This window comes from Trypanosoma cruzi, genomic scaffold, assembly GCF_000209065.1.
Source record: "Trypanosoma cruzi strain CL Brener 1047053516721 genomic scaffold, whole genome shotgun sequence".
NCBI lineage: Eukaryota > Euglenozoa > Kinetoplastea > Trypanosomatida > Trypanosomatidae > Trypanosoma > Trypanosoma cruzi.
This window is the reverse complement of record NW_001849506.1, coordinates 92910-111587: the sequence shown is the minus strand read 5'-3', so window position 1 is coordinate 111587 and position 18678 is coordinate 92910. Positions and strand designations below refer to the sequence as shown.

The window sequence follows — 18678 nt, the reverse complement described above, 5'->3', positions numbered from 1 at the left end:
CATACGTAAGTACATACGTAGGTGCGTTTATCGCTGCGGGATCAAAAATACGAAAGATTAGCATTTTTTTATTTTTTTTATTTTTATTTTTATAAGCGAAAAAATAACAACAAACAACAACAAAAAAAAATGTTTATGGTGGACACCGATGGATCAGCCATCAGTTATCACATTCCAGTGAGTCCGTTTGTTCCGTTGCAGCACGATAAAATTGATGTGACGACGGTGAATCGCCTTGCGAATTTTGGGATGCGGTTTGCGATGGAGCACGGCTGGTGTTACAACCGCCACAGTGGCGATGCCCACTCAAACTACGCGAGCGAGGCGGTCGAAGAGGGTTACGTGGAGTCTGGCGAGGACGTCACTGTCTTTTTTGCCGGTGTGGACGTGGAGCTGGTGGGCGAATTTCCGAAGTTTGACGGCAAAATTACGCCCGCATCTGTTTTCTTCTTGGGACAATTTTGGATCTCGCATGTTGGCAAAAGCAGCTTTGGCGTCTACGGCAAGATCTTCCGCTACGAGGCCGCGGATGAAAAGAACAAATTCCCCATTGGTGTATTTAAACTCACCGGTGTGAATGTCTCCAAAAAAAGTCGGCGACCAGTGCCTATCCCAAAGGAACGAGCGGAGATGCTGCTGGAGACCATGCGAAGACATCAGCTTAACACAAGCCTTCCATTGGTTGTCCGCATTGATGTTGCCGATTTTTTGTCACGTTCGGGGCTGTTTACGGATACGACGTACTGCAAACTGGTAGACAAGATGGCCACGTACGCCTCAGTCACACCGTTGACTGTGACCTATCGTCGCGAATTTCATATCAGACAAAGTGATATAGACTTCAACAGGCACGTCAATCAGATGGCTCTTATTCAATTTGTCATCAACACCTTCCGATCTGCTTTGCTTGACCAAACTACCGTCTTCCCCCGTTTGCTGGATGTGGGCGTAGATGCCATTGTCGGTGATTTGCTCCTCCGACGTCTTCATATTGATTACATTCGAGAGACTCCAATGGGCCACCAATCTGTGGCCGTGGCTCTATTTTTTGCGGAAGATTCGTCAAGAGATGCTGTCATTGCCTCCACACCGGAATCTCGAGGGAATCAGTTGGCGGAGTTGTGCTTCCTTGCTCAGGGCATCCCGGGTGATGGGTCCCCGTCATACATTGCGGCCGTTGGAAAACTATACTTTTTTTGTTAGCTTCTTTTTATTATATTGTTCATAAATGACAAATTATTATTATTTTTTTTCTTTTTTGGTTTGCCGAGTTATTTGTTTGCAGCCGTTTTTTTTTTTTTTTCTTCTTTTTTTGTTTCCACCCGTGTCTGCGCAAATGTGAAGAACACAAAGCGACTGCCACAACAACACGCAAACACCGAAAAAAAAAGAAAAAAGAAAAGAATTCATCTCTTCTTCTTTTCCCGAAACAGACGCATCACATCACTTCGCCAATGTTCCGCACCACCGTCTCTGCTCTCAAGAAGCTGCAGCCGCTGGGCCAGCGTGTGCTGGTGAAGCGCACTCTTGCGGCGAAGCAGACGAAGGCCGGCGTGCTGATCCCTGAGCAGGTTGCCGGCAAGGTGAACGAGGGCACCGTGGTCGCGGTTGCCGCTGCGACGAAGGACTGGACGCCCACCGTGAAGGTGGACGACACGGTGCTGCTCCCTGAATTTGGAGGCAGCAGCGTGAAGGTGGAGGGCGAGGAGTTCTTCCTCTACAACGAGGACTCCCTGCTCGGCGTGCTGCAAGGCTGAGTTGGCACATGTGCATGTGTGTGTGTGTGTGTGTGACTTGAGCACAGATGATAAAAGGATCGCACCATTTATTTTTTATTTGTTTTCCTATTTATTTATTTATTTATTTATTTATTTATTTATTTATTTATTTGTGATTCTTGTGGTGATTCAGCTGTGGATGATTTGACGGACGTTTTTGCGTTGGTGTGCGGTGCACGGCACATCCGTCGGAGGCGGCTGTTAAAAATCCATAGTGCTGTTTTTTCACTCATAACTGGTTTCCCTTTTTTTTTTTTTTTTTTTGCATATCTTTTTTTGCTCGCACGTGTTTCATTTATTTATTTATTGTTGGTGCCGTTTTTTGTAATGCTTCTGTTTTTTCCTTTTTTTTTTTTTTTTCTTTGGTTGCAAAATACTTGCAGCCGTACAATAAATGGGCTGGCGTGGCAATTTGGTATCGGGTCTGCGAGATGTGGATGATCCCCGCCTGGTCAAGCACTACCAGGGTCCCCTTCTGTCAATGAGCGCGGCGAGTGACGACGGTGTGGTGCTGGCGGATGCGTCCAAAGAGGGCTCTGTGGCAATTGGGCGTCGGTCCAACGGTGGCGTTGGTAGAGGAGTGGCAGGCAATCAACCGGTGTTATGTGCCTTCGTCCGACAAGTGTTGGGTGGTGTGGAGGAGACCGTATGTGAGGATGGGGACATCACGCTGGATTTTGATTCGTTGCGGATTGTGTTGAAAGCGGACTCTACTAAAGACGGTGGCAGTGATGTTCGTTGCGTGGAACATTCCTCAAGACGCCGGCCGTTACACGAGTCCACGACGCCCTCCTACACACCTCAACGGCACAACTTTGCGCCGCAGCGAGGCAGGAGAAACACGATTTCTTCTTCTCCCATCACTTCTAGTGTCAATATTCCCCTTTCCGAGCTGAGGGAAAAGGAAAATGTGAGAGGTCAGCTGCCGACTCCTACGATGCCCACGGAGTATATGAATAAAGAGAACGTCTCCTCTGTTCCTTCGCGGGTGGGGCACACCGATTCGACCGCAAGGGCAGGGCGTGAGATAGTTTCCCTATGGGAGTGTATACGACGGGCACGTTCTTATTTGTGCGTTAACTTGCCCCTGTTGTACAAAGAGAGGGAGATGGATGTCCTGGAGAAGGGAATTTTGCAGATGAAAGAAGCAGATATATCCGTCAGTTCCATAACTGAGGGAAAAGTGGGGAATTCCTCCGCCGTGGGGTCAAATAAAACCCTCACCGTGGATTCTGGGAGCTCTTCTTTTTTATGCAGGTCATTTCAGGAGATGGAAGCCGACAGCCACCTATTGGCTCCTCGTCTGAAAGGACAAAAATTACGTGAAGCGTGGAGGCGCGATGCGGCACTTCCGGCGCGCCTGCACGGTGTTGCCGACATTGAGGGAACAGGTTCCGTGAGTTTGTCGCGCCTTCTTACAGTTCTCCGTGAGCACCGTTATTTGGACTGGACTGAGGAGGAAGTGAAAGGAACGGTGGCAGCTCTTGCGAACAATCGCTATACGATGAATGAGACAAACGATTCGATGATTCAAGAAGGGAATTCCGAGACACTTATTTGCATCAATGAAGAGAACGAGACATTTTATTTAAATTCAGGCGCTTTCTTTTCACTGCTTCGAGCCCTTCTTGTGCTTTGAAGGGCGGAGAGACCATACACCTCTCTGTACATATTGATACGGTGTGTGCGACCTGTTTTATACTTGGCATTGTGTAATTATATACACTTATACATCTTTACCTTTTTTTTTTATTATTTTTATTTGTATTTTTATTGTTTTGTCATATCGACTCCATCAAAAGCGTCACAAATAATAATAATAATAATAACGACTTGGAATTTAGAATTAGCGCCGCATTGGATTATTTGTTTGCAGCTGTTTTTTTTTTTTTCTTTTTCTTGTGATGGTTGTCTTCCGCCGGTGTCTCTGTGGCATTCCCTCCATCCCCTCCTCTCCTCTCTTGTGCCCCCCCTTTTTTTTTCTTTTTTTGTTTCCACCCGTGTCTGCGCAAATGTGAAGAACACAAAGCGACTGCCACAACAACACGCAAACACCGAAAAAAAAAAGAAAAAAGAAAAAAAAGAATTTATCTCTTCTTCTTTTTCCGAAACAGACGCATCACATCACTTCGCCAATGTTCCGCACCACCGTCTCTGCTCTCAAGAAGCTGCAGCCGCTGGGCCAGCGTGTGCTGGTGAAGCGCACTCTTGCGGCGAAGCAGACGAAGGCCGGCGTGCTGATCCCTGAGCAGGTTGCCGGCAAGGTGAACGAGGGCACCGTGGTCGCAGTTGCCGCTGCGACGAAGGACTGGACGCCCACCGTGAAGGTGGACGACACGGTGCTGCTCCCTGAATTTGGAGGCAGCAGCGTGAAGGTGGAGGGCGAGGAGTTCTTCCTCTACAACGAGGACTCCCTGCTCGGCGTGCTGCAAGGCTGAGTTGGCACATGTGCATGTGTGTGTGTGTGTGACTTGAGCACAGACGAGAAAAAGGGTCACTCTATTGAATAATTATTAATAAAATAAATAAATTTATTTTTGTTTATTATTATTATTATTATTATTATTATTATTACTGTTGTTTGATGGGATAATTTTATTTAGGAACGTACATGGATGATTCGTGCGTGCTTGTGTTTTTGGGTTGTATGGAGGGAGAGTTTCCGATACCGCTTTGTTTTGGTTCTTTTTCTTCTCCTTTTTTTGCTGTGCGTGTGCATGATTCTTGTTGTTTTGTTTTAAAATTATTATTATTATTGTAATTTTAATAGTCAAAGAGGGTCTGTGACCCTCGAGAAGGGAAGAGGATGACTGCTGTCTTTTTCCATTCGCCCTCTCACTTTGCCCACTGTGTGTGCGGTGGGATGCGGGTTTTTAGCGATGCGTATTGTTGGCCACGTGTTTCACGATTTGTTCACGCGGTGCGGTGGTTCTCGACGTCAGGAGTGGGAGGTGCGACGCCTGCCTCTCGTGCGGAGATGTCGCACGTGAAACCAGCGTCGTCGTCGTCCGAATTGTGGAGGTCTGGGGAGGACTCGCGGACTGTGACGATAGGGAGACCACATGTGGAGGCCACGACGCCGGAGCAAGTGGAAAAGACATTTCGATTGTCGGTTCTGGCCCGCACCGCCAGTAACGTTCAACTCCGTCGCTATTTGGAGCAGTTACAGCCAAAAGATCACGCTTTGGCGCTTGCAGCGGTACGAGGGGCGGAGGCTGGCGGACTTCGTGTGGACGCCAAAACGAATGAAGTACATCTCATGAAATTAATGGACGGTGGCCAGTTACGAGCCAGCATGGAACTCTACCGTCGCATGATCGATCGTCGTATGACCCCCACAGCCAATACATACGCCACTTTGATGCACATGTGTATACAACGTGAGATGCCTGAGGCGTGCCAGAAGATGTTTGAGGAGATGGTAAAGCGTGGCCAATCGCCGAATACAAAAAACTATGAGTTGTACATCACGTCTCTTGCGATGGAAAACCCACCAAAGTGGGAAAAGGCAGTTGAAGTGTTTGATCACATTTCACGGGATCGACGTGGGAAACATTTGACGGCCATGACATACAATTCACTTATGCGGGTTTATCTCAATATGACCCCTTTTGATTGGCGAGTTGTGTACAACTGTTACCATGAACTTCGAAATCGCAAACCACCTATTCTATTACAATGGGAAAGCTATTTGTTAGTGGCGGAGGCGCTGCGTCGTGGAAGGGTTGGATACATTCGTCGCTTCATCACATATCTGGATGCCTGGTTTTGCGTGACACCCATTCGTTCCGTGGAGTTCTTGTTTGGTATGGCATTGTACGTGGGTGCCATGTTGGTGTTGAAGGCGATTATCAGCTGGTTGGTTGTGATTTACTATGAGCGGGTTATCGCGGCAAAGAAGGGTGTGTCTGAGTCCATTTTGTAGTGCGTTTCTTTTGCGGGATCTTTTTGAGAAAGAGAGAGGGAGAGAGTGTGTGTGTGTGGACCGTTTTTTATTATTTATTTTTTTTTTTTTTTTTTTTTTTGTTATTGTTTTTCTTTTAGTTGCTCGCATTTTTGTGTGTGTATTTGTTCTTTTTTTTTTTTTCTCTGCATCCCGACATCTTCTTTTCTCTCCCCTCCTTTTGTTTGCATGACGACTGAGAGAGCCTGTGGGTTTGGGAGACACCAGTGAATTTGCCAGCGTTGGACGGGAAGGGAAAAGCCCGACAACAACAACAGCAACAACAACAACGGGGTGGAGGAGGAGGAGGAGGAAGAGAGGGACGTAAGTCACACGAGGAAATGACTCATCGCACCGGCGAGAGAGAGGGAGTGGACGCCGCAAACGGAGAAGCAGCGGCCGCCCCTACCACCACCGCCGCCACAGCGGTCTCTCCTAAGCCGAGGGAGGAAAATAGACTGCCGACCCCCGGTGGTGGACAGCCGGTGGACGGCGCCGTCGACGCTCTACGACAGATTCAAGGTAATCAGAAGAGAGAAACGGAGGCCAGAGCGTTTGTAAGTTCTCTCCTTGCCGAAAAAGGGGAATCTCATGTGCAGAATGTGCTACAAGCGGAGATTCAGAAGGTGAAGAAGAAGGAGTCGGAGCTGGCTGCTATCAAAAAGAAAGTCACGGCTACAAACAAGGAGGTGGATGAGCTGCAATTAGATATTTGGCGGGCAAATGAAACAAAGACGGAGGCGGAACGTTTGTGTAAGGTTCTACAGGCCGCAACGAAGCGACGGGCTATGCTCACAGAGGAGGCCAGAAAAGAGATGGAGGAACATCGTATTGGCGTGCAGCAAAAGGTAGAGAATAGTGTGAAAGACATTCGGGTGAACTGCGATGAGCGGAAGGAGACTGTTATGGCCCTGATGGAGGAGAACAACCGTCTCCGCGAGGAGGTGGAAATGAAAAAGAAGCAGTTCGATGAGGCCTACGAGGCCTATCAGGCAGGCTGGAAGGTTCGTGAAAGTTATTTGGACGAACTGATGCGTGGCTTTCAGCAAGTGACAAGGGAGGTGGAGCTGCTCGAGGGGCGACTTGCCCTCACGCGACGGGAGCGACAAATGACGGAGGAAGGCATGGTGTTACTCCGGCGCCAACTCGATACATATAACACTCAGTTACGCGACTTCTTTGAGAGTTACACGGTGGAGGACGCGGAGAAGATGGCGGCGCAGCAACGGGAGCAGGTCGAGGCGCGGATCGCACAGCTGGAGGAGGAAAAGAGGGAAGCAAACGAACTCCGCCTGAAGTTTGACAAGGAGCTCGCGGGGTGGCGCACCGCACTTGCCGCCGCAAAGCGGGAGTTGCAAAAGGCGGAGAAGGCACGCATGGCAGCGGAGAAGCAGTGCCGCGTCCAGCAAGAAAAGTCACGGCTGAAGGCAAAAACATAAACCCGACAAACAAAAGAGCAGATGCCGCAAAAAAAAAAAAAAAAAAAAAAAAAAAAAGAAAAAATCAGACGCTTATGCATCATGCATCATGCAACTTTTTTTTTTTTTCTTTATATACTAGAAGGAGAGAAAGACGGTAGAGGGAAAAGAAGCATGCTGTGTATGTGCGGAACCATGTTTTTTTTTTTTTTTAATTTCCCTTACTTCTGCTGTTAACTTTGTATGATAGCGTTGTTTATTTTTTATTCTGGCGGAGTTTTCTTTTTTCTTTGTTTTTTCATTCTTTTTTTTTTTTTTTGTTTGTTTGCATCAGCAAAATGCGGCGGGGTTTGGCAGTCTTGCGGGCAAAGGCGACCAACCGGGCGGGTGGTGCGGAGTACCGCCCACGTTTTCGTCCACGTCGTCTAGTGATGCCCGTGAATCCAAACGATGTGCACAGTTCACTGCGGTCCAATAACCCCTTGTATGAGAAGTACAAGGAGCAGAGACGGCTTCGAAAGGTGGCGGAGCGGCGTGGGTCGATTGTGCTTGCCACGGTCCCTGCGGAACGCAGTGTGGGAGACGCATTCCGTTGTATGCTTGAGGTGTGTGAAAAGGATGGACTGTTTTCAGAGTCTATATCCTTCACGCCAAAGCACTTGCAACCTCTGGAACAGCTGTTAAAGAAGGCGAAGGTGTTGTCCGCATCGACCTTGTCGAAACTTGAAGATCCCCAGGAGGTCGAGCCGTGTCAGCAAGAATCTTCACTTTATGCCATTGGTCTTTCGGCCGCAAGGGAAATGTCAGGATGCGAAGAACACGTCTCTAGGGCTCGTGGAGGATTGACGGTTCGAGATATCGATACCATTTGGCGTCTATTAGACAGAACGCCTCTGGATTCCCCCGTTCACGGCATTCTTTCAAATCGAGGAAAGGCTCTCGTTGAAAACTGCATTGCGAGTATGGCTCAGGAGGCGTTTCCTCGGCTTCGTTCAAAACACCTTCAGGCTCTTCTTCATGAGTGCTGTGGGCTTTTGGCATGTGGACGCGTAGCGCTTCGACTAGGATTTGCAGATATGTGTAATGTGAGTGGGGAAATAAGTATGTGGAGAGAGCTGAATGTATTGACGGAACGGTTTAACATTGCACGCCGCAAAGCAGCTGCACATTTGCAACGCATTGAGAAGGGAGTGCCACAGCAGCGACGGTGGTATTGGCGGGGAGTTCTTCGCTCTGCCGCTGGGAGACTGAAACTTTTTCCTGTACACAAGGAAGATTTGATTCCACGGATGGAATGGATACGGGGCTCCGTTTTTGCCTTTGTCGCCTTTATTGAAATGGCGGAGCAGTCCGGTGATGGGGTTCGAGTGGAGCCGTTGATCAGGAAGTTGTTTTGCAGTCAGTTGGGATCCTTCCTGCACGTGTCTCAGATAGTGGACAATGCACAAAGATTGACGGAGGAACTTCTGCAATACAAGGCGACTTCTGAAAATGACAAGATGTCGTCCCCTCCAGGGAGTCACAGTGATTTTCATGAGCGGCAGACGTTAGCGAATTGCATTAAGGAGGAACTGGAGAAACTTCGACACATGACCGAAGATGAATTGGAGGTGTTGTCCGAGCGGACGCATCCGTTAAATACCCGTGCAGATGCTCGCCGGGATCAGTTTGCATCTAGCGGTGGGGCACATGCAACGCAAAGTCTCCGTGATGACATCTTTGATGATTACCGGGTCACTCGACATCACAAGGAGGCACCCCCTGCTGTGTTGCATTGCATACGCCCTCAAAATGCCCTTAAAGAAGCTCAAATTATTCTTCGTTATGATCCGAATGTGCCGAAAGTGTTGTCTTCTGCACCGATCGACGTGGATCAGGTGGTTCGTCGCGTTACGGAGGTGCATGAAACCAATCCATATGCATCGTTGCATTCTCGACAACAGTTTAGACAGGTGGAGTACACGGTGTGTCGACTGTATGCGGGAACGCGTTGTATTGGCCAAGGCAAGGGCGAGACGTTGATGGAAGCCATGAATGAGGCGGCGCAACATACATTGCTGAACTATTACCTTAAAGAAGGCCCTAGCATCATCCCTGAGAAGGATTCAACAACTGTTTCTGAGGGAACATCTGTGGACGCGGAACGTACTGAACCATGGGGAGTTCGTGTAAATAAATCATCCGATGAAGAAATATTTTTTTGATTTCATCTTCTCTCACACAATTTCCGCGTCGGGTGGCCGGTGATTGCTAAGGCTGCGGAGGATTCTGAAGACTCACTGCGTGTGTGTAATTGTGTGGTTTTATTTGTGTGGTTTTATGTTTTATGTACTGTTTTTGCTCTTCTTTTATTTTGCAGATAATTGTCCGTGACGCGTGGGAAGACACGACGACTGCCACACACACACACACGCACTGAAAAGAAAATAAAAAGAATAAAACAATGGAGGGTCCGGTAACGGCGGTAGAGCAGTACTTTAATCAGCTCATCAATATGCGTCTTCTCACGCAGGTGGTTGTTTCCGACCGGCAGGGAAACACAATTATGGCGTGCTTTGGGAGCTCAAAACAGCCGGAGGGGCAGGAAGGTGCCGCAAACGATGGTACTTCCGGTGTCGATGATGACCTTACCATTGAAAGCAACGTGGTGCTCAGCGGAGCTCACTGTTTCCAGAATTTGGAGCAACTGCAATTGGGCATTCCTTCGTATATAAGTCTGCAGTACCACGATGCCACGGTGGTCCAGTCGCTTGATGGGTGTTGCATGCTGACCTTGATTGGATGCCGTTCGCAGGGCCATTTTGTGGGGGGGCTGCTTGTGCTTCTTCCTCAGATACGGGCCACACCGGCCTATCGAGAATTGTTAGAGAAAACTCAAGAGTGTTTTCAGTGATTTTCACAGGTGGGTGTGCGGCCCAGCGAAGGATGAGGTTTGAAGAATGCTTTTTCTTCATTTACCTTGTGAAGGGGAGAAGGAAAAAGTAAAGCAACAAACATTATTTTTGTTGTTTATTTAATTTTATTGATGCTTTGGCAGCTGGCATTGAACGTGTGTCAGATGTGTCTTTTTGTGTGTGTTTGCATGAATGAGTCTCTCATTCTTTTTATCTCCGTGCGTGCGGGTATGAATGAATGTTTTGGGTATGTGCATTGACTGCTGTTATTTCTCATTATTATTATTATTATTATTTTTTTTTTTTTTTTTGGTTGTGGCAATGTTTTTGTTGCTTCTATCATGACTGCATGAACATCGCCATTGCCGCATGGACAATAGGAACAATACCCGCAAAAAACATGGCGGTGGATGTTGTGGCCCGCCTGTCTAATTTACCCACTAGCGTTACGGAGGCTCATATACGCGAGTTAATCGAGCCCTTTGCGAAGATACGCCGAGTGACGATGCCCACGCCCGTGCTTTGGCTTTCCTGTCCAACAGGCCGGGCGGAGGTCGTTGGCGACACGCTGGAAGACACGAAGCTGGTGTATGTTCACCTCCACGGCACTGTTATTGACGGTAACCGTATCAATGTCTCCTTTGCGAAGATTGGCGATGCCCCCAGAAATGACAACAACCACAGCAATAAAGTGGTGGACAGGGTGCCACGGCCCGTGGATCGTTGGGACCGGGCACGTCGGCCACGCAGCGATAATGACGACGGGTGGCGGCAGAGGGAGAGCGCAGGGCTGAGTCACCGACGAAGACAATACGAAGATGATCGTCATTCAAGGCGACAGGATAGAAGGCGATCCCCGCGACGGCATCCCTCGAGCTCTGCATCGCGTTCATCTTCACCTTCGCGGAGGCACAGACAATATTCACATTCTTCATATTCTTCATCATCACCTTCCGTGTCTCCACGTCGAAGACATTCCTCATCGTTATCGCAGAGACGACGGCGTAAGCGGCGACGCTCGTCCTCGAGACCAAGACACCACGGCCGCTCGCGCTCGCCCAGCTGGGGGGACTAACGCTCAATTTGCATGCATGCATGTAAATTAGGAGGGATGCAAAAGGACAAGAGCGTTACGAACAGCAGGAGGAGGTTTTTTCCTTCTATGGGAGTAATATGGGTGTAAACAGGGGGACGTGACCGTTGTATGCCTTGAGCGGGTAGGGGGAGAGGGAGAGAGTGAGAGTTACAGCAGAGACTGCAGGACGTTGCTCTTAAAGACGAAAAGGAAAAAGAGAAAAAAAGAGGAGGAACAAAATAAAATCACTTTCACTAAAAAACAACAACAAAAAAAAAGCGCCAAAATTACGAAAAGAGAGAAGTCCCACAAATATATACGTTTTCCGCAGTTGGGCGGAGCCTTTCATTCTTTCCCTCCCTCTCATTATTTTTTTTTGTGTTTGTGTTTGTGTGTGTGTGTGTGATGGCAGGTGTTTCTTTGCCTGCGGGTCAACCTTCTAAGGGGGATGTGTATTATTGTGTTTTTGCTTACACGCAGTCTTTTTTTTTTTTTTCTTCTTCTTTGCTCCTTGTTGTTTGTTTTGGTTGTGTGTGTGTGTGTGTGTGCGTGCGTGCGTGCGTGCGTGTCTTGTTTTGGCACAATTTCTTATGCAAAAATCAAACGCAGCAAACGCAAAGAAGGGTGAGTCCACCGATTGAGAGGTGTGGAGTGTGTTGTCTTGAAACGTTTGTACAAACATTCATACAGAAATAGAGGGATTGACAGGGACACACAGACACACAGAAAGAAAGGGCGGTGGGTGTGGGCTCTTCCTGAGTGCTCATCACGAATAAAAGAAGAAACATAAAAGAAACAGAGAATCAGAAGCAGAAATTAAGAAACCGAAAGTTATAAGAGTACAACCGATACGCATACATACATACATACAGATATATATATATATATAAATATATTTATATAATTTATAGAAATAGGAAGTAATAGAAGAACAATCGTCTGTATTATTTACTGCTAACATTTGTGTAGGAAGAGGAAGAGGCGATGAGTAGCCTTAATGAAACTTTGGATCAGAACACCTCCACCGTATATTCAGACACGAACGATGGAGGACAGACAGGCGATACAAGCCGTGCGGAAGAACAGGGGTCTTTACTAACTTCCCATCATACAATGTCTGAGACGGATCTTCGCACAGGATCCTTCTTGGATGAGGAACAAACCCAGTATGAGTATACCACTGGGTACGATAGCAGAACGTACTACTCCCGCACTTTTGAAACCCGCACCTACGATGACTCTTCTTTTCCACAATCACCGCGGTCAGATGAGTTAAGTTCCACGTTTGCAAGCTTTTACATGGAAAGCGAAGCTGCTCGAAAGGTGAAATCAACCATTTTCTTTCTGCGTCGTCCTCTGATGTTTTTTTTTATGGCGCTATCGGGATCCGGTGGTATTGGCACTATGTGTCGTGTCGTTCATGCCATAACGGTGGCTGCGACGCAGCGTCGTGCGAGGCATATAACATCCCCGTTAAATGATTTAAACAGCCTTCCGGATGGCTACCCGAGTGTTCCCGAGTGGATGCGACAGGCGCGTCTTGCGCTCCCTTCGGTTGTTGAAGGCTTGGTTAAGAAACTACTTCGCACGTGTGGGGTTCCCGCGCTCGCCGATCTACAGAAGGATCGTTGGGCGGCAGCCCTTGGGAGCCTGGAGAGCGCCAGGGAAGAAATTATTTCTCAAACCACCCATGTGGTTTCAGGGCCGATGGTACCGCTGGTGATTTTCCTTCCGTTATTTTCTTTCTCGGTGATTTCTATTGCCCGTCGCATAGTCGCACTGCGACAGGTTCGTCAGGCTGAGGAGGAGGAGGAGTTCCAACGGATGGGCATCGACGAGGCGGAAAAGGTGGGAATTCCGCATAGTGCAGAGCTCTCAGCAATTCAAGAGGCGGAGGCGAGTAACGTGTCTGTGGATGGGGCGATTGTGCACACAGCGAAATTTTATGAAAATGGAGAAGTGACCAAATCAGCGGTGGTGACAGCATCAGAAGTAGCAGCGACACATGTGTCTGTAGAAACGAACGTGAGTTCCTTCATTAAGAGGCCCGCTGGGCTGCATTCGCCCTCAGAAAATCAAACGAGTCCGCACACTGTGCCCACATCGCGGGATTTATCGCCCGTTTCTGTGGTGACGGAGGATGCAGTGAAAACAAATCAGGTATTTGGTGCAAACGGGCCGGATTCTCCGCTACCACAAGAGCGAGTCCCTTTGCAGGGTCTTAACGTTGCCCCATACGCACTTAAAGGTGATGTTGTAGCCGCCTTGTTGGGAACGCCCACTGTGAAGGAGGCCAATGTTTTGTTGATTGCCGCCTCCAGATATAATTGTAGGCGGGTAATTATACCCTCCAGGGTAGCAGCGTCAAGTTTAGTTTCTGTTTCCCCATCTCTATCCATAGAGCGCACAGATGATGTGCTGCAGCATGTCATGAGCGTCGAAGAACCCCGCGGTCTTACAACCGTTGCTGTATTTCTTCGCCCTGTCACCGATGACGCTGTGGAGCTTTCGGCATACAAACACCCAAGTGCGGCGGTGTATGTGTTTTTGGCGGCGAGTGGCGTGGAGGAAGATGTTGTGGCACATTTAGTCGATCAACGCATTTACTCTGCGTCTTCCCTGGACGAGCCGATGCCTGCCAATGCATGCTTTTACGATCGCTCGGTAAAGGAGAGGGAAGGCACGATTGATGTATATTGAATTAATGAGTGGCCATGGTGGTATCCTGTAGGTTGCAGACTTCATTGAAATGCTATAGAGTGCTGTGGGACAAGGGAACACGCAGAGCGGAGAAGAGGCGTGGAGAGTACGCACAGAAACACACCAAAACAGGAATGAAAGAAACCACATGGAAAGAGGGGTTTGGATGACACTTTTTATTTTCCTGCCGCTCACCCCGAAATATAGAGAATGCTTTCTTTTATTTTTTATTTTTTATTATTTTCTATTTTTTCACCCTTTTTTATTCAGAGGGAGAGGCGGGGGGAGAGGGAGAGGCGGGTTTTGCTTTTTGCTGTTGCCTTTTGAGTTGCCACACGTATGGAGAGGAAAGAGATGGAGTTATTTTTCCTATTTTTTCTTTTTTTCTTTTCATATTTGTGGGGAATTGTTGCGTATCGCCTGTGGAAGCTGCAAAAACAACAACGACGACAACAATAAGAAAACAAAAAAAAAGGAATTTTTGAGTGTCTCTTTTTATGTTCTCTTGCGTTTTTTCTTTTTTTTTTTTTTTTGCCGAGGCGTACTGCACGGCCAACGGTGCCTTATTTATTATTTATTATTTTTTTTCAATTCTCTTTTTTTTTTTTCGGCGGTGTGTGCATGCATGCATTTTTTGTGCGCGTCTTTGCCGCCACGCTCAAGCGACACTCCCGTGAAGTAAAACCGTTTATATTTTGAAGGTTGAAGGGTTCCACAGGGAGTTTTATTTTCCTTAAAAAAAAGAAAAAAAAGAAAAAAGAATTATACGGCGAATTGAAATCCATTACGTTCACGTACATACATAGAAATACACATAGAAAGATAAGGATTTATAGCCAATAAGTCTAGCATAGATACATATACGCGAATAGAAGGTCTATTCCGTCTCTCCTTTTTTTTTTTTTTTTTTTTTTTTTGTTGTTGTTGTTTTGTTTTGCTTCAAAACGAATTTAACTTCACATACATGTTTGAGCCTCTTCGCAAAGAGCGTGTACCGTCGCGTGTACAGGGCAGGGAGGGTTATGTTGCCTTTGCAATACATCCCGATCCCACTTCTGGGGCTTTCAATTGGGGATGTTGTATTGTGACAAGCAAATTGGATCTTATTTTTCACAGGGCACGTGATGCTTCGATGGGGCTTTCTCCGCCTGGGGCACGTGAAAAGAAAAAGACACCATATTTTTTTCGTCTTTCTTGTGAATCAGGAAGTGTTGTGCCGGAGTACCCAATTCAACCAGCAAATGTGATTGATTGCATGTTCAGTGAAGGTAGCAGTGCAAATATGGAGCAGGGGGAGAAGCCGGCTGTTTCCGCAGAATACATGCCAACTGTCGCCATACTTCTTCGCGTCTCCAGCACTGAAGTAAATCTGCTGATTCTTCGACCCGTGTTGCGTGGGAAGAAGGGGAAGGGAGTCGTCATTCGATACAGCACACTGCTCCTACCAGCACCAGAGTGTGCACGATATGTACGGATGGATCACCGTGGTGGGGCCGTCTTTTTACTTGGCCCCTATGTCTATGAGTATGACGGTAGGGTACAGTGCTACTCGCTTCAACTCGATGGTGATAAACAGATTACATCATCGTTTCGAACAATACCTTTGATGGCATTTGTATCACCTACAGAGAATAAATATACAGCGGCATCCACGCTGGCGGGTACTCAACTGATTGTGTGGGCCTCTTTGCGGAGGCCATTATGTCATGTGTCGGATAATTCACGCGTTCTTTTTGTGGACCTGATGTTTCTTACCGATCGTGGGACAGCAATGGTATTTCGTGTGAGTGTCGATGACGAGAATAGAGAGTCTCATGCCACTTGCATTTGGTTTAGCCATTTGCTTCAAAATAATTTTTTAAAACACACACGTATCCCTCTTGGGGTGATAGAACGCTGGAAGACAACGTCTTTCTTTGCACATGCCATAGATGAGGTGAGAAGAGCCTTTGGAAAATCTTTGGAAGAAAACACGACGGTAGACTTGAATCCGGTTTCATCTGCTATCCCGATTGTTTCCGAGAATCCCACTGGGACTGTACTTTGTGTTGTTATACCAACTGAAAAAAAGGCATGTTTAATAGCCCTTGGCTGTAATGCCAAAGCGTCTGCTACGACGTCATGTTCATCTGTTTGTGTCGCAACACCTCCAAGTGTGACAATTTGTGGTGTCGCTTGGGTCGCTGGTTCGTTGTGTGGCTTTCTTCTTCTCGGTTTCTCTAAGCAGATGGATCAATCGAAAGCAATGCTGTTTTTTCTTCCATTGACAGGACATATGCCGTTGCGCATTCATTTGGATCGGGCCCATGCGTCATTTCTTACATCAGATGGTGGGATATTTTCATTTTTTTCAATTGAGCGCTCGCAAGATGTGTTTGGCACCACCCAGCTGCATCTTTCACTGTATCATCGTTCGGGTTCTCATGGGGAAGGGAATGAAGATGAGGTACGGACGGGACTTCTCTCTCTTCCCACAATAGCGTCGTTAGGTCCAATGCGTTCTCCGTTACATGTAATGCACATAATTTATTTTACCGGTTTAGCATCGTTTGCCTCCGTCCATGACAGGAGACCAATTACGCCAGCATTAGAAAAGACTGAGAGCACCGCCACTGGCGATGAGGGAAACGCACAGCGTCGTATTCCGCATAAGTTTGCTGCAGATAACGAAGTGCAGTTTTCGGTGGAAGCGACACTCGAGTCTTTTCTTGACCCCTGGCTTCATACAGGAATTGAGGGTTCGGCGTTTCCTCTTTGCGATGTTATGCACGAGATCATTCCGTCTTTACTTGAAGACATGGAACACAGCCGTGTCGCTTCGGCTGCTTCTCAAACGGGCGATGGTGGAAATTGTGCGGCGCTTTTGTCCGTTTTTCGGGCTGTGGCCGATGTGTTGGCCGCAGTGTCCGTGACGTTCACTTCTTCCATGTTGAGGCGCTATCTTGCAGAGATTCATGGGGTCGTGGTGATGTTGCGATACGTTCTAACTGTTATGGGACAAAGTGGCGCCGTGTCAGCATGTTTCACTGCGGTGGCGTTTTTGACGCCACTTGTTGACAAGAATGCCGCGGCTGAATTGAACTGTCCGGAGTGGTGTGCCATTATTGCGCCGCTTTTTGATGATGCATTTGCACATGTGGCTTCATGTCCATCGCTTGCACACGCACTTCTGCCGTACTGTAGCGCACCGTTGCAGCGCATAATGTCCACGGGGGAGTCTCTTTTGCGGCGTGAGAAGAAGCGGGAGCTGAAAGCTGATGTCCCAAATGTTTCCGTGTATCACAACGGGGAAGTGATTCGGCCTCTTGAAGAAACTCTCTCACTTGCGCGTAGAGGGAATTCGGGTTTGGTGATGCTCTCAGCTGCGGATGTTTGCTGGGCAGCGCGTCGTTTGTTTTTTTGTGATGGCGTCGATGCCGCGCGCGCGTTTCTCAAGACAGTTGTGGATTATCACTTGTCCAATCCGGATGTACGCGCCGTGTGCACGGAGTATGACGTGGTTCAGAAGGAACTGGCTGCGGTGGTAAACTGCATTTAGTGTTCTTTTTAGTTTTTTTTCCCTTTTTTCTTTTTTTGATTTGCTTGGTGTTGTGTGTGTTCAGATTGTATGTAGTCTCGCTTTTTTTCTCTTATGCAGTTGCAGGTTGAAGGGTTCATTGGGAGGCGTGGCATTTTCTTTCTGGGCGGGATGTGTTTATACTCTTCTATCTTTCTTTTAAGGGTATTTGTTTATTTCTTCCATGTGTTTTAAACTTCTGACGTTCTTTTCTTTCCCCATCTTTGCTTGTTTTATTATTATTGATTATTATTATTGTTTTTTTTTTTATTTTTATCTGTTGGTTCGGACGTCTGCATCTCTTTATTTATGTTTGTTGAGTATTTCTTTTTTGTTGTTGTTGTTGTTGTTGTTTCTTTTTTTGCCTTTTTTATTATTTTGTACTCTTTTTGAACCACACAATTGTGTGCGTCCATGCACGTACCCGCGATGGTAAAGAGGGTGACTTATCCCCCCTGGGAGTGTGGGGGTGAGAGTGTGCCTGCGTCTGTGCGTGTCGGTGTGTGTGGATTGAAGTATCATTCATTTCCCAACCTCAGTTGCCGTCTTTGGCGTTGGGCTTGTCGGTGTGGCCGGTGGTGACTGCGGTGCTGGAACAGGGGGTGGCGGAGAATGCAGGAACGTTTCGATCACGAGGTGTCGTTTTCTAATCGTCGTTCCTCATTATACTCCAGGTCATTCAGGAGCATCCGAAAAAGCATTGCCGCCTCTATTTTTGAGTATCATACACATTCCCCGCAAGCATGGCGCTGCCTCTCGGTTGGATGCTTTGGGGAGGCGCAACGGCTAAGTCGTGCCAAAAACGATCTTGTCTGTTTGGCAGCCTCTCTCGCGATGTGCGGGAATACGGCCAAGGCTCTGACTGTGCTAGAGGCATACATCATAGCAACATGCGTGTTGGCTCACGAAAAACGTTTGCGTCCATATGGTTCCGAGGAGCGTCATGTGCGGCGGCTAAACGAACTCATTGTGGGTTGGATGAGTGGGCCAAATTTGGCAGATCAAGTGATGGGGCAAAGTGCACAGGCACGGAATGAGGAGGAGTATTACGCAGCCGTGTTGGATGCTTCTTCTGCTGTGGATTGGGATACAATTCACCGATGGTTTATTATAGCCCTGTTTCTGCACGAAGGCAAAGTATACAAACCTCCAAACGTCTTGTGGTTTCATTATTTCTTTGGCCTTTTCATGAATGGTACCCCTGTGGTAGAGGAGGAAAGTCAGCGTTCCACCAAACCACGACGACGGCAACAAATCGCTATGGATGAGCTGAATAATACGGATGTGGAGGATATTCTTCTTTCACAGCTGTGA

At 47.5% G+C, this 18678-nt stretch overlaps 11 protein-coding genes and 1 pseudogene across 11 annotated transcripts, besides 30 other annotated features; all 12 read left to right on the top strand.

The window, feature by feature from the left end:
- Positions 1-1286: part of a sequence feature (heterozygous, Esmeraldo-like haplotype) that runs on past the window's edge.
- Positions 66-93: a sequence feature (A-rich).
- Positions 130-1203, top strand: Tc00.1047053508209.110 (hypothetical protein, conserved; the record flags this gene model as incomplete). The annotated part of the gene is made up of 1 exon (XM_807971.1): positions 130-1203. The coding sequence occupies one exon, from the start codon at positions 130-132 to the stop codon at positions 1201-1203; it is 1074 nt and encodes a 357-aa protein (XP_813064.1).
- Positions 1287-1894: a sequence feature (areas merged during assembly that could not be assigned to a particular haplotype. This can correspond to areas where the two haplotypes were merged or to regions with more than two copies in the genome that were merged during assembly.).
- Positions 1289-1318: a microsatellite.
- On the top strand, positions 1455-1757 carry Tc00.1047053508209.100 (10 kDa heat shock protein, putative; the record flags this gene model as incomplete). The annotated part of the gene is made up of 1 exon (XM_807970.1): positions 1455-1757. One exon carries the CDS (start codon positions 1455-1457, stop codon positions 1755-1757), a length of 303 nt encoding a protein of 100 aa, XP_813063.1.
- Positions 1767-1792: a microsatellite.
- Positions 1824-1890: a microsatellite.
- Positions 1895-18678: a sequence feature (heterozygous, Esmeraldo-like haplotype).
- Positions 2115-2142: a microsatellite.
- On the top strand, positions 2173-3417 carry Tc00.1047053508209.94 (uncharacterized protein; the record flags this gene model as incomplete). Its single annotated transcript, XM_807976.1, has 1 exon — positions 2173-3417. The coding sequence occupies one exon, from the start codon at positions 2173-2175 to the stop codon at positions 3415-3417; it is 1245 nt and encodes a 414-aa protein (XP_813069.1).
- Positions 3522-3553: a microsatellite.
- Positions 3588-3607: a microsatellite.
- Positions 3836-3864: a microsatellite.
- Tc00.1047053508209.90 (10 kDa heat shock protein, putative) lies at positions 3914-4216 on the top strand (the record flags this gene model as incomplete). Its single annotated transcript, XM_807969.1, has 1 exon — positions 3914-4216. One exon carries the CDS (start codon positions 3914-3916, stop codon positions 4214-4216), a length of 303 nt encoding a protein of 100 aa, XP_813062.1.
- Positions 4284-4317: a sequence feature (AT_rich).
- Positions 4320-4360: a microsatellite.
- Positions 4514-4547: a sequence feature (AT_rich).
- Positions 4585-5703, top strand: Tc00.1047053508209.80 (hypothetical protein, conserved; the record flags this gene model as incomplete). Its single annotated transcript, XM_807968.1, has 1 exon — positions 4585-5703. One exon carries the CDS (start codon positions 4585-4587, stop codon positions 5701-5703), a length of 1119 nt encoding a protein of 372 aa, XP_813061.1.
- Positions 5767-5820: a microsatellite.
- Positions 5987-6012: a microsatellite.
- Positions 6018-6044: a microsatellite.
- On the top strand, positions 6063-7160 carry Tc00.1047053508209.70 (hypothetical protein, conserved; the record flags this gene model as incomplete). The annotated part of the gene is made up of 1 exon (XM_807967.1): positions 6063-7160. One exon carries the CDS (start codon positions 6063-6065, stop codon positions 7158-7160), a length of 1098 nt encoding a protein of 365 aa, XP_813060.1.
- Positions 7189-7224: a microsatellite.
- Positions 7417-7466: a sequence feature (A-rich).
- Tc00.1047053508209.60 (spliced leader RNA PSE-promoter transcription factor, putative) lies at positions 7478-9343 on the top strand (the record flags this gene model as incomplete). Its single annotated transcript, XM_807966.1, has 1 exon — positions 7478-9343. The coding sequence occupies one exon, from the start codon at positions 7478-7480 to the stop codon at positions 9341-9343; it is 1866 nt and encodes a 621-aa protein (XP_813059.1).
- On the top strand, positions 9583-10032 carry Tc00.1047053508209.50 (hypothetical protein, conserved; the record flags this gene model as incomplete). The annotated part of the gene is made up of 1 exon (XM_807965.1): positions 9583-10032. The coding sequence occupies one exon, from the start codon at positions 9583-9585 to the stop codon at positions 10030-10032; it is 450 nt and encodes a 149-aa protein (XP_813058.1).
- Positions 10309-10329: a microsatellite.
- Positions 10383-11108, top strand: Tc00.1047053508209.39 (hypothetical protein, conserved; the record flags this gene model as incomplete). Its single annotated transcript, XM_807979.1, has 1 exon — positions 10383-11108. One exon carries the CDS (start codon positions 10383-10385, stop codon positions 11106-11108), a length of 726 nt encoding a protein of 241 aa, XP_813072.1.
- Positions 11486-11513: a microsatellite.
- Positions 11638-11676: a microsatellite.
- Positions 11963-12011: a microsatellite.
- Tc00.1047053508209.30 (hypothetical protein, conserved) lies at positions 12093-13808 on the top strand (the record flags this gene model as incomplete). Its single annotated transcript, XM_807964.1, has 1 exon — positions 12093-13808. The coding sequence occupies one exon, from the start codon at positions 12093-12095 to the stop codon at positions 13806-13808; it is 1716 nt and encodes a 571-aa protein (XP_813057.1).
- Positions 14027-14061: a sequence feature (AT_rich).
- Positions 14077-14105: a microsatellite.
- Positions 14319-14341: a microsatellite.
- Positions 14372-14396: a sequence feature (AT_rich).
- Positions 14701-14744: a microsatellite.
- Positions 14773-17346, top strand: Tc00.1047053508209.20 (hypothetical protein, conserved; the record flags this gene model as incomplete). The annotated part of the gene is made up of 1 exon (XM_807963.1): positions 14773-17346. The coding sequence occupies one exon, from the start codon at positions 14773-14775 to the stop codon at positions 17344-17346; it is 2574 nt and encodes an 857-aa protein (XP_813056.1).
- Positions 17598-17641: a microsatellite.
- Positions 17696-17718: a microsatellite.
- Positions 17977-18678, top strand: Tc00.1047053508209.10 (annotated as a pseudogene; the record flags this gene model as incomplete).